At 30.3% G+C, this 15,030-nt stretch overlaps 1 protein-coding gene across 4 annotated transcripts in view; it reads left to right on the top strand.

Annotated features, from left to right (window-relative positions):
- Positions 1 to 1,306: 1,306 nt before the first annotated feature.
- LOC122718958 (neurogenic protein mastermind) overlaps positions 1,307 to 15,030 on the top strand; it is a 221,154-nt gene continuing 207,430 nt past the window's right edge. For all 4 annotated transcript variants that reach the window (XR_006347487.1, XR_006347486.1, XM_043944406.1 and 1 more), the window contains exon 1: positions 1,307 to 2,671. Coding sequence is in view for 2 of the 4 variants with exons in the window: in XM_043944406.1 (XP_043800341.1) it covers positions 2,180 to 2,671 (492 nt within the window). In the remaining 2 variants the exon portion in view is untranslated. The remainder of the gene's footprint in view (positions 2,672 to 15,030) is intronic.

The raw sequence follows: 15,030 nt of genomic DNA, 5'->3' as shown, positions 1-15,030 counted from the left end.
TTTCTAGTATATTCTACACGGTCACCTTCCTCCTTTACTTCTCCCACTGTTCCCCTACTACTGACATGTTTTCTTCTTCCAACACAATCGTGCCAATATATCGATCTCTCGCTCGCTCTTCTGGTCTTTTCCTTTCTTTCTACAGGCTGGAGCACGCTGCCCTCGCTCAACTACCTGTTGTGACGTCCAACGTACATTCGACGACACACTGGGACAATCGAGAGATTCAGTGCACACGGCATACGCTATAATTTTTCGTGTGTATGGTATATTGTATTATAATATTCATATATTGTCATTTACACAGAAAAAAATCTTTTGTTGAATTTAATATTAACACAGCAAAGTAGAGCTGATATTAATCCGCGAAAGCCGTCGTTTGTCGCATACTCCCACTACAATTCCTCTTTCCAATTCTCATGCAGCGTGCGCCGTAATGAGAGGGAGTGGAAAAGACCAAGAATAGAAAGAGAAGAAGAATATTATAGAGAGGCTCTTATTGAGAAGTTGTAGTTAGACTTTAATGACTAAAGAGGGCATTGGAGACATATTTTAGAACACATGAAAAAAAATATTAATTTCAATATATATATATAATAATATTAACATTGATTTATATTGATTCTCGTACTGATAAATCTTAATATTTTTTTATAAATAGTTTATATATTTTTCTAATAAATTATGATAATTTATATAAAAATTTTGTTTTATTATTATATTTATTATCTTTTTAAAAAATTACACAAAATAATAATTAATTTATAAACTAATTATGATTTATTTTAAACTAGATTTTATTTAAAAAATTAGATCTTGTTTTAAACAATTTTTCAGCATCTCAGAATATTCATTTATTATTAATTATTTATAAAATAATAAAATAATTTATTCATTAATTAAATAATAATTATATTTCATATTTTTTTATAAATAAATTTTATATAAAAGAAAATAAATGATTATTATCAATGATATTTTAATTTTAATTATAATAAATAATTTAATCTTAATTAAATATATTTAATTTTAATTTATCAATTTCTATTATTTTCTTCTTAAAATACATTTATAATAAAAAAAATAGTATATTAAAAATAAAAAACAAAATTTTATAATAGACGAATATTAATTAATTATAATAAATAAAATTTAAAGAAAGAAAAATTTCATATATGGCGCCAACTCTGTTTAGTTATAAAGATCACTATCAGATGGCGTGGCAATTTGGGCGCCTCTTGTATACACGGAGTTTCCAGGCCCTGAACTTAGTCGCGCGCGGTGAACGTTCCGTCCTACTGTCGAATCTTCGCGCGCGTCTCGTCGAGAGTGACAGTTCGAAAACTTCTTTTACACGGAAGACAAATGCTATCGTTCGACTCATAAATATCGTTACATTGTCATTAAATTAATGGAATGCGAACAACTTTTGCGGGTACTTCAAGAAAACATTGTGTTCTCATTACTGATTCAATAAATATCGTAGCAATCTCGAGTGAAATGCATTCGCGTGGAGGCTAAACAGCGGTGACTCGTTGCGTTGGAACGACACGGACTTCACGGTATACCGTCCAGTCACGTGGCTTCGAGAATAAAACACGAAGTATAATATCAACGGTATGTCGCGATGTCAACAACCGGACAGGCAAAACAGTGCCTAAACGTGACATTGGTGCGTGCCTGGTGTGATAAAAGACGACGAACATTGTTTACAGTGTCTTATGTCATGATTGGTCTAGCAATTTATTGTTCCACTAAAACGAAAAGTGACAAAGAACCATAAATACAATAATATTAACAAGGATTTTCACAAGTAATATCATATTCTTATATGCGTTGTATATATATATATATATTACATATAGATATCGAACAAGAATTCAATGAAACAATTGTGCGATCGACGCGAAGCATGGTGTATTGTTGAAAATTAATCGGCACTAGTGTGATTATCGGACAAAAGCAAGCGTGGTACAGAAGTGTTGACGCGCGAATATATTCCAAATGCGTCTTGACCGGAAGTTGAGGATCGTCGCATTGGCAGGGTGGCAGAGGATGCCCGACTCGAGGGCAGCGGCGGGAGACGAGGTTGTAGCAGTAGCAGTAGCGTGCGTCAGGCGCTTCGGTAGCAGAGGTTCTCACTGAGCTGGCTTACCCTGCGGTGGATTTAGGGGGCTGTATGGAGGCCGGGGGGCTCCTGCCCCGCCAGCCCCCGCAAGGCCCCCCCGGCACCGCGCCTGGCCCGATTTCGGTCTGCGTGGGCCAGGCTCCTAATACTAATACTAATAACAACAACGTAAACAACCTGCAGAATAGCGTCCTAGCTCAATCAGCCGGGATTCACGATCTAAACGCGGCCGGCCAGTTGAACGTAACCAGTCAACAGCTGCAATTGCAGCAACAAATGGGTCAAGCACCTGGCATGGGTGAGGTACTCACCCCCAAGAGGCAGGCGGTCGTCGATCGTCTAAGAAGAAGGATAGAAAGTTATCGACGTAGACAAACCGATTGTATACCAAGATTCGATCAAAGCTTCAATGGTCTATGCGAACAAAATATTCAAGACACATTAGTGCTGAAGCAACGTTTTCTCGAAAGTAAGGCAAAACGGCAGGCCAAGAAAACGGACAAGAAGCAAAGCGAGCCGGTCGGTCTCTCCAGTGTTCACGTGGTGAGTCATTTACTCTACTTGTTGGCTTTCGCGTCTGTCTCTCGTTGGCGTTCCTCGTCACAATACCATGCTTATAGTCGGCGTAGGTGATCACATTCGTTTGCGCGCGCGCACCGATGCCGGTCGTCAACCTTCCTTTTCTACCAAATTTCTTATCATATATCTTCTCTTTCGCGCACGACCTTGTTATTTCGTGCATTCACTTTCGAGAGAAGATTAATGATATTTCGCGAACAGTATGACGATAACGATGAATTGTATCGTTGTTGCTATTGTGTTTGCTCGTCCGGAACGATTGAATTCTACTCGAAATATTACGATAATCAAGTTTTAATGATGAACGTAAATTATCGATGATATACGTTACAAATTTTCCTGTTGAAAATGAAACAAACTTATGATCATGAAGCAGGATGAGTATTGTGTAAATGTACATGCGTGCGCGCGCGATCCAGAAACGCGATCATTGCGTCATGTGATTGAGAACATCTAAACAGTGTAGTAAGTACATATATAGCGAGTAAGCGGCACTCGGCAACTTGTCGGGTCAAGATTCTACTACACAGGTTTGGAATCGAAGCGCGGGCGTAATGAAATACCACGCTCTTTACACCTAACTACTGAGTTTCATTTACAAAGAGCTCGATAGACTGTTATCTCATACTGATAACATCTTTTATCTAAATTTTCGTGAAAATTTAACAAATATTAACTAAATAAATGTTTCAAGATCTGGCAGTTTTGAATGTTGTAAATTATTTTTTGTTTTTGTTTAAATAGAAGCATAATATTATAAAATGAAAATAAAATAATTAATAATTATATATTAATATATATTAATAATAATATTAATATTAATAATATAATATTAATAATAAATATATATTAATATATTAATAATATATTTTCTTCTTTAATTTCAATTTTTTTTATTTTATGTTTCAATAGTATATTTTTTAAAAACGTTTCATTTTTCAAATAAAAAATAAAAAGTTTGTTTCACTGTTATATATTATATAACATATTAAAGAAATTTCTTTTCATATATTTAATACTTTTTTTTTTTTATTCTTATGCGGTTGATAATACTTTCAAACTTTTTCTTTTATTAAAATAATTTTTAAAATAAATTTCTCTAAGAAGAAAATTACTGTTATAGTTTTTATTATCATATACTTTATTATAATATTAATCACTATACAAATAGAAATTGATTTCAAGGTACATTTATATTAGAAAATATTCGATTTAGTGTAGATTATCGTTGTTGCTCTATATATGAAGTTTCGAACATATGAGTCATCCAATTAAACGCATAATTTAGCAACTATGTGCAATGCATGCAGTCATATGCAAATGCCAATCATATATAAAATTTAATTCATTGTTGTAAATTATCCAGCATTAATTCTTCATTTTAATTAACATATTTTGCATTTTTTTGTACTATAGAAAAAATTAATTGTTTTCAAATTATATATATTTTTCTTAAAATTTTTATTATACAAAGTATAGTCTTTAATTATAATATATAAATAATAAAAATATTAAAAGATAAAAAAATTAAAATTAAGTTTTAAATAACAATAAAATTAACATTTTTAATTAACAATAAAATTTTCATCAAAAATATTTTATGCATAATTTCGAACTTTGTATTATAAAATATATAGTATATTTAATGATATTGATTTTAAAATACTAAAAAATTGAAGTAATATTTAAAAAATGACAAAACTTCCATTAAAAGAATTTTCAAAATTTGCATATTGCATAATCTTGAAGTTAGATATTTTTTTCTTTTCTTTTTTTTTTCTTGTGATATTATTTTTAACATTTTATCTCATTTCAGAGAAGTATAGTCAACTTAGGAAATATTCGATAAAAAATCTTTGAACTATTCTTGCGAAGTATGATATAATACTTATCAAGCAAACAAATCCTATATTTTTTTAAACATTATCTTGAATATTTTTTGAGTTAAAAAAAAATATTACTTCATTTCAATATTATTACATTCATTTTTAAAATCATTTTCCATGTAACATATGTTTAAAAATGATACAGTTATATCATAAATATCTAATAAAAAATAAATCTTACAAGCTTTGTTTTATGAAGTGCAACTAAAATGTTATACTATCCCACGTCGATAAATCTTGACCTTCCTTTAACAGCTTTTTTTCAACATTGCGTGGGTTGACAAACAAATATATAATATTTTTCAGTTATCTAAAAAAGTAAAATAACACTTTTTATTCTAAAATGATAAGTTGTTTTATTTCTGTATAGTCGATAGTGTACGTCTTTGAAGTTATTTTTTGCAGTCATTTAATTTACAAAAGTTATAGTTTTGTTAGAAAAAAAAAAAATGTATGCATATAATGATAAAACATTAGAATCAAGGCAAAAAAAAATTTTCTGTTATATGCATTAATTTATCCATTTCAAATTGATAATATTTCTCATTCAACAGAAATATGCTTACGTTCAATTTCAAATATGAGCACAGAAACAGCATCTATATTTTAATTCGAATATTACAATTCGTATACAAATATAATATGCATGAAGACAATATTATAAATTATGAATTCATTACTGTTTCTCGCGCGAAATTGCTGTATATCTAATACGCTTTATTTTCCCGATATCGATTTATATCGTTCAAAAAACGATTCAAAACAGGTGGATGTGCACTGGTGGTATCGTTAAGTCGTAGAGTCGTGGGCTCTCTGCCTACGTTGGTTTACCTGTAGGCGTTCGATTCGAGACGTTCCATATTAACCTTGGATTTACGTCAATGCAGGGGCGTTCTACGCTGGTACGTGTAACGTCATTGTCACGAACTTATACGCGATGCGTTTATTCCGACCTTCGTGAAGCTTGCTGACAACCTTTACCGCAACGAGGTGTAAATATATTTCCTTGATCTTTTTTTCCCTCTTCTACATTTTCATTTTTTTCAGCTTTTTTCCTTTTTTACTATTGTACAAACTGCATAAGCAATGTTATTCTCTTTTATGCTATTCTATTCATTTTATATATATATAAAATATTTATATATAAAAATATTTATATATATATGTTAAAATTTGATTTGAATAAAAATAAAATTGTAGAATAAAAGTAAAATTGTAGAATAAAGAATTGTAATTCTTTGAGGTTAGAATATTATGATGGATTTATCGTTCATATATCGATTTTAATGAGTATAATCGAATGAATGAACTTGAATTTTTATTCGAGTTATTCTTGTTGAAATATTAACAAGTATTTGATTCACTATCATTGATTATCAGTATTTAATAATTATATTAATATTAAAAGTAACATCTCGTTAGTTGAATAGATAGATAGAGATTGCCTATAAATCTTGGCTGATTACTTTGCTTATGAAATTGTGTTCTATAGATTATGAAATTTTATATAACTAGCTTTTTTATCATTATTCATTATATTCAAAATATTTATTTAATGTCAAAGGATGTTCGATATAAATTTATAGAATTTTATTCCAATGTATATTTCGTTTCATTAATTCTCTTATACTTTGTTCATTGATTTCGTTGCAAAAATTAAACAGAAGAAATTTATATAATATTAATTAATTGATTATTAACCTTTGTACACCACCGAGAAGCCTATTGAATTTTATTTCAATGAATTTCATTTCGTTGATTCCTTTTTACTTTGTATGTCGATATTATTACAAAAATTAAATATAAGAAATTAATGTCAGTGAAACGAGCATTAAATATCATAAATCGAATGATTAATATAAATCTATATATATTTTATTTCACTATATATTTCATTTTATAATAAAATTTAATAGTTTTATTTGTATTTTATTTAAAAATAATTTTGTTCTAATGTAAAAATTCTAAAAATTTATATTTGATTTTATTTAATAACGAATAAAATAATTTTAAATTTCTTTGAATTCGTTCAGATCGTTCGAGCTAATCATAGCAGTAATCAAAGTAATCATGTGCTCGAGTCTGTTTGATAAAATAAGCTCTGCTCGTATCGATTTTTAAGTATTAGGATAGTCGAGCATTTATACATCTCAAACAAGAATGTCTTATATACGATTTGTCATATAAAATCAAATCTTATTTTATTAATTATTTCGGTCAAATTTTTTTTCAAACTTTCGACAAGCAATTGATGCATTTTTCAATTATTGACATAACTAGTTACATAACTCTTGATTTGAAAATTTGAAAATTTCTTAAAATAATCTTTAAAAAAAAAGTATAACTTAAAGTTTTGTACGGATATAAAATAATAAACATATGATATTATTAAATATTTTATTCAAAATAAAAATAATAACAAATAGAATATTCATGTAAAAAAAAATCTTAGCATACTCGCGTAATATTCCATGTCCACGTAATAGAGATCCTATCAAATAAAAAATCTGAATTAGCAAATACAAATTATTTCACATTATAATAAAAATGAAATCATAAAAATAATGCACCGACACACTATTTGCAGAGATGATAAGCAATCATAAATGTCTGGAGGATATTTATACAAATGCTCATTGACGCAACTTTATTTCTTATCCTCATGAAAAAAAAAGCAGCATTTCAATCTTTCCAAATTTTTTTGTATAAATATAGTTTCTCAAATTATTTTAATCTAACAATTCTAACCTAACCATAGAATAATCGCATGTCAAGGTTATTTGTCTTAATCTTACAGAGGGCGTTCGAAACGGGTAGAATTTCATAGCGTGAAAAAGCATATAACCTAACATACAAATACGTTCTTTGTTTCTTTTATAGTAAATCGGTTGATTGTCGCGTATATACATGCACATATTACGTGACACACGCCTCATCCAAACCGATCTTATCGAGGGAAAAAGGTAACGGTTAAAATTGTCGTCGCGCGAAACTTTTATTAGCTTCGTGTGTAATTGGTCGATTAGTTGGATGATAGACTAAATTAAAGGAGAAAGAGAGAGGCAGAGGAGGGGAGTGGGAAAGGTAAAGAGAAAAACTGCACGTCGACTTGTGAAAGTTCGTAACAACGAGTGTATATATGTTATTCGTTAATTAAACGAAGTTAGTCCGTGTAAAACGTGAAAGCAAACTATTATTTATAGCGGGATAAATAAAGAAGTTTGCCAACTTGAGGAATTTTAATTTGAGGCGGGAATTTTAAATATGCGTAAAATTCATATATGCGGATGATTATAAGTATAGAAATATAAATAAGATTTAATAGCATAAACATTATATTACAACTTATTTGTAAAAAGTCATTAAATATTGATTTTATGCTAATTAAAGACTATTTCTATATGTAGAATTTTATTGTAATATACGTGTACATTCATCATAGGATGTTGATAATGTTCGCGATGTAGATTACGATGGGTCTCTCTTCTGTTATCAGGTCACATTCACGATTTTCAGCTGAAATTAATCATTCTTTTATCGGCTGTGTTATATTATCGCGCTTTATTATTATTATTGCGTATTATTAATCCGTTCTCTACACAACTTTTAATTTTATTATATATACATTTCTCTGCTACTTTCACTGAATCTTCTCATTATTTCATCGATAAATTATATTAGAAAAGTTACTATTACTACTAGTGAACTATTAGAAAAATTAAGATTTTGCTTCACTTTTTGATATGATTTCAATTGATAGATAAAATAAAATCATCGATGAAATAAACATGCTTTGATGTTCATAAAAAAAAATAATAAATTAAAATAAAAAAATGTAGTTTATGTTTTTATCTTTTATGTGCTTGAATATTGAAATTAATATATCTATGTAAATTCTTATGGCAATTTATCGTGAAAACACTACACAGCAAAATAAAATAATTTTTTTTCTATAACTTTCTCTCTCTCTCTTTCTCATAAATCGTGAATAATTCAAAAGATATTTTCTTTTTTCATGATACTTAACATCAAATTAAATAAAAATGTATTTATCCTTATTCTATATTTGACTCTCAACTTATAAACAGTATTGTACAAGTTTACATACACATAGCAAACGTGGTTGTTTCGCTCATTCATAATGATGGCGACGCGACTGTACTTGCTGCGAACAATGAGTAGCATGAACGGCCCATACTCGCAAACCACAACGTGGGGAAAGCTGTGGGAATCGCGATTTCCGTTGGGATGTTGACTGCGGTGAACCAGATTCTTCGCGGGCCATCGTCGTCCTTTTCTGTCTTTCCTTCTCTTCATTCCTGTTCCTATCCACGTGTTTCCGATTTGCCCGACAAATTTAGACATTGTAACGACACTTATGCGAAAATGACGAATTACAAACTTTATTGAAGTAATGTATTCGTCTGAGAAATTACTTTAAGACAAATGTTATCTTTGGTTAAATTAATCGATTTCACGCTTAGATCGTTTGTTATAGATGATATATGATTTTAAGAAATTTACGATTTGTTTAATTGTAATAATTTTGATAAGGAAGCTATTAATATAATGAAGATAAAGAAATATTTATAAATACTTGTTTTTATTATTAAATTTTTCTGAAGTTTTTATTGAAAATTATTAGGAATTAATTATGATTATTTTCTTATTATATATTTATAATTTTAATTTAATATTAATTTTTCATTTTACATAATTAATTGATTATAATATTGATGTACTTTATTGCTTGTAAATATCGATTAAAAATAAGTATTTGAATATTAGTAAAATTATATAAATCAATGAGGAATTAATTATTGAAAGTAATGTTTATTATAACTTTATGAAATTAAATTATAAATTTAAATTATTTATCGGCTAAAAATGCTTATCATTATAATATATTATAATTGTCGATTTATTTACCAGTTTTTTCTATCAAAAAATTATTCTTTCTAAGAATTTTAAATAACAAAACAATTTCATAACAAATTAATGTTAATTTTGTTTCAGAAGAGATAAAAAGAAAGAAATCAAATTATTCATTTTATTCTATATATTTTTACCTCTCTCTGTTTACGTCGATGAAATCACTTTATCGTTATTTGTCCACGTTTATTCTTATTGAAACTCATCTAGCGACACGTGTCAGAGCATATATTTCGATAATAAATTTCGAATCGGCGATAGTGGTACTCAACCAAAACAATTTTCGTTGGTCATTCTTCAGCGTCGTCCTCGGTTAGTTAATAATAAATTCAAGGTTATATGTTCGCATTTGTACTTATCCGGCACTCCTCAGTGCACCTTTTCAGTGACTCAGTTATTGAATGCTGAACAGAGCTTAACAAGATTAGATGCAATATTTGATTCATGCCACATTTTATATAGGATCGTCAAATTAGATCATTTTTTTTTTAATCAGGATTATTTATTTATTTTTTTTTCTTTATTTCATTTCTTAATCTCTTTGGTAATAAAAGCTAAAGAAAGCAATTTGTACAATTTGTAGCTAATGACAAGTTGAATCATAATTTAATACAATACAAAAATTCAATTTCTTAAAATATTTTTATAGTCACACATTTTTTGTTATGAAGTTATATTGTCAGTATCATATATCTTTTTTTTTTCTTATTTCAAATTAATCTATATTTAAGTTTCGTTCATTAAAAACATATAAGTGTATCATGTTATATAAATGTATCTAATATAAAATATATAATATGTTGCACTAAGTCGACTTATATGAAAAAGATTAACGATGAGATGATACAATCAGCTCGATGAGGGAGATATTAGCTAATGATTCTTTACCACCGCGGTTTCAGATCTCTTCTTCCTTCATGAGCGATCGAGAACTCAACATTCATTATAGTGGCTCGACAACTCTTATTACAATCTATTAGTTAAACGCCCACTGACAATTTAGAAGCATCGTATCGGTCGTCTGCATCGTTTCTTTCCTTTCCCTTCGTCGCACATAAAATCAAGCCGCGAACATCAATCCTGCGATTGTTATCTGTTTTCCACGATTTTACATAACAATTTATTACTTATATTTGTATCAGTATTTTATAATGAAGATTTGATACAATTGTTGAAAATTCCAAAAGCAAATAGTAAAAAAGCATGATAATTGCTTATTAAAAAAAGAATATTTTATCATCATATTTCCATCATATTTCAGAAAATAAAACATAATATATCCATTTATATTCTACTAGATAACAATCTTGCATAATTGCATAATTTGTTAACTAACGATATTACAAGTAGCAAGTTATAAATCAGTAATAAACTAGATTAAGTTAGGTTAGATTAATTTATTGTACTTGTTTCTATATTTGTCGGAACTACTAACTGTGTCCCTATCGTTTCGTGTCCGAACAGATAATAATAAATCAATCTTGAATCGAAACGCGCGGATAGAAGCGCGATCCTGATAGATCGTAAATTGTCTGGAAAGCTTCATTGACGGGCCGGTTTCCAATTCCTACCAATGAGACGATCGATTCGATGCCCTGGAGAGAAAGAATGACTTGGAAACGAGCTTCGTGCCCTCCGTGCGTCGGTGTGACGAGTAACAATGAAGTAGAAACGGTAGAAGCGAAAGGCTGATGGAGAAAGAGAGAGAGAGAGAGAGAGAGAGAGAGAGAGAGAGAGAGAGAGAGAGAGAAGGCGCGTGGACTGAACTTTGTTCCACCTACGAGCACAGAACCTGGTTCGTAGTCGACGTCTGGTCTGGTCTGGTCTGGTCTGGTCTGGTCGTGACTGAAGCACCTCCACCAAATAGGTCTGCTCACCTTGGACGACAAGTTGACAGGACACCGAGAGAAAAGGTACAGAAGGATACTGGACCACAGACAGGAGGTGGAGGTTGACGCGTCTTTCTATGCGCATGATTTGCATCACGTGTCACGCACCGAGTTCACCGATTGGCCAGATCTGATCTAGGGTTCTCACGTGATCCGTCGTTTTGTTTCCTCGTGATTCCTTTCGTGTATTCCTTTTTATATTTTAGATCAAAGTCAATGCTTGAAGATTTGATATATATTGATGTATATTTATATTTGTCATTCAGAAGTTACTGATAAATGAGAGATAAATGATTGTAACAGTGCGTGATCATTTAATATTTCTGTTAAGGGAAATTGATATATTTAATTCATTCAATTGACAGCGTATAGCTTGCATATTAATACATTGTAATACTTATTTTTAAATAATTATTTTCTAGCGCTTATCTCATTTCTAAATATATCAAAATTTGTCGAATAAAATTACGAAATATATTATAATGACTGATCTTTCAAAAGTATCGGTCTTTGACTTTCGAATTTGGTTAAATGTTTCCCCATGAATTTTTATCACTTTTATTCGCAACATCGTGGCTACACATTTTGTTTTCAACACTAGCATTATCCTCTTGCCTTTTTGCCTTCTAACATACGATTTATACTCATGATACAGCTTACTATTCGAACAGGACCAACAGGAATCCCACTTGCAACGCATATAGGTATCTGATTATCGGTCTTCTAAAACCGAACATTATTAAACATCTATCCAGGCAATTTTGCTTATTAAAAAAATTAAATTACAAACCAATCGCTTAAAAGGATTATAAACTCTAAAATTTCCATAATCTCCTACAATTTGCTTGAAATTGTGGATAAAAAAAGACAAATGCTCGTAGATGGAAGCGATCAAAATCTTGCATCCCAGTGTCGTTAAGTTGCAACAATATACACGGTCGCTCAAAGGTGTTATCTTCGTGAAATGCAGATTGCCTTGTATTCGATTCGCAGAATCTCAAGGCTGCGTCGTCGGCGTGATGCTTACACGAGCCACTTCGATTTGTACACACCTTGTAATGCTGTCATAACGGTATAACCGAAGATAATTTCAGGACACATCGAATATATTTATTAACGCAATCGTTACAAAGAGACATGGAAAGAAATTATATCAATTTCAAAAACTCTTTGTAATACCGTATGTGATACCAAATGTGACATTTTTACATTTGAATATGTTTTTACAAAAACATTTTTTAATATTTATTCATCTTAAGAATTTGTAAATATCTATATAATAATAATTTTAAGAAATTAATTTTTGTCTTCTAATATCATTTGTCGCTAAATAGAATGTAGATGTGAAATAATAACAAAGGATTAACAAAGATCTCTTTTTTATTATATTTATAATACGAAAGCACGATTCTCTAAAATATCGAATTATTATTTTTAATTATATTTGTAAATCTTGATAGTTAATTTTAATCTTATCAAAATCTGAAACGAAACCAATCTCTTTCCTACCAATTTTCATCGTCGATAGCTTTAAAGATCATACCCTCCACTACTGAATGTACGAGAGCAAACCATGTCCACTGGACTTTCGAGCAAAGTGGCGAGAACGCATCAAACGAACACTCACGTGGCAATATATGTAACGGTCCTTCCTGGAATTCTGAAGGGTTGGAATTCGCTATGTCCTGACCACCCAAGGAGAGCCGGAGAGAGTGCTCTTCACTTTATTCCTTGAGAGAGAGCACGCCTCGAACCAACTTTATACGTTATACGTCTCGAACGGGTTGGTGGCGGTTGGCTTAAATCGTTGCGTGCCTTTCTGGCTCGATTATGTTTACGAGCCGTTCACGAGTGCATTTATGATAAAGTTTATCGACGCGTCGGTCATAAACGGAACAGTGTGCGGTGGATGTGAAGATGATATCGAAGATACATGTCCCGATTCGATGCGGCTTAACTACAACTGAGCAAGTAAGGTACGGTTCATACTGAGATGCAATGGTAAAAGCGGTATATGACATGTAGCGTGATGTGAATCGTTCTATACTTTATGGATAACTGTTTAGACACCGTGTCTTTCGATACGAGTCTTGATAGTTACATCAACACGAGTTGTCATGGTGTTTAATTTTTTTACTTTGTCAGATCGTTATTTATAATATTCAAAAGCAATTAGATACTATCAGATCATAAACTTCATCTACTCGGAGTTTTAAAAGTTTTTCGAGGAGTTTAAGTTGGATAAAAATGATCTGTTTATATTCAGTGGCTAGCAACACGACAAAATCATTGAATTCAAGATTCGTTGGAGCCGTCTATATTCGGAATTTGAGAATCAAAGATTGAAAAAACGAAATTAGTAGGACAAGAGTATATTATTTTTATGTTATTTTAATTCACAAGTAAAATTTGAATTATTATTATATGTAGCACTTTCTGTGTGCGTATTGCTTAAAAGCACATGTTTTCCTAAAAGCGCCCTCTCTTATCTGCGCATGTATGGTTGCGCAAAATCAGTATAATGGCGCGCGCGTTATTACATGTCCCGAATAATTTTTACGATACAAATTTGTAATTATTCGGAGCTTGTATGCAATCTGACGTTTAATTGCATGTTTATAAGTGTTATGTAGTGAATCTGTTCAAAGGGAAAAGAAAGATATCATATATTATGAAAACGTGGAAGTTTTAGCATTTGTTTTTTAATGCGTGAAGAATTGGAGGCAAGTGTGTTGTGTTTTCTGATGATTATCGATGTTTGGTTCGTTTGGCTGCCCACGAAAAGACATATTAAGTTCTGTAACTGATTGATGTTTGTTGACATGGTCTGAAGTGATATCATGTGGAAGGAGTTAAGTATGTTTATATTGGAATGGAAGATGTTTGGCTAGAGCGTTTTAGTTCTTAGCACTATGAACAATGGAATGAGTGGAATCAAGATTTATGTAACAATACACACACATATGGATTGATTGATTTAATGTGAGTGTACATATTTTGAAATCTTTTTAATTCGTATTTCTTAAGTTTCTAAAATGATTATTATTTTTGATAATATAATTGCAATATATTTAGCAAATAGATTCTATATATAAAATTGTTTTCAATAATCCTGCATTCAATAATATCTATTAGGCTAGTATGCATAATCCCAATTATAATCACATCTTTTAAACATCATTGGATAACCATCACAATTATTATTTTATACATATCTATAATATGCCAGATTATTATTGTAATTCTATTTTACATATATTATATATATATATATATATATATATTAATATTAAACTTAATTGCACAAACATATCTTTTCATTTCATAAATCTTTATTTTTCAAATCAAATTTCATTTATTCTTCATATCATCAATCATCATTAATACTCGTACTCTACCTTTTACAATCCATATCAACATCATTAATCCTCATGCTCTACTTTTCACTAAATCAAACACTGACAGTCCATACTCGTCAAGTATCCACATATCTCGCGTATCTCATTCCAAAAATATCGATATCAACATCAAAGAACGCTTTCACCCGTAAAAATAAAACAGCTCTACGCATTACTCATCGTAGCTGTAAAAACTGCGCATATCTAGCTGTCGGAGA

This window comes from Apis laboriosa, unplaced genomic scaffold, assembly GCF_014066325.1.
Source record: "Apis laboriosa isolate Shangri-la unplaced genomic scaffold, ASM1406632v1 scaffold68_cov148, whole genome shotgun sequence".
Lineage (NCBI taxonomy): Eukaryota > Metazoa > Arthropoda > Insecta > Hymenoptera > Apidae > Apis > Apis laboriosa.
This window is presented reverse-complemented; position numbering and strand designations above follow the sequence as displayed.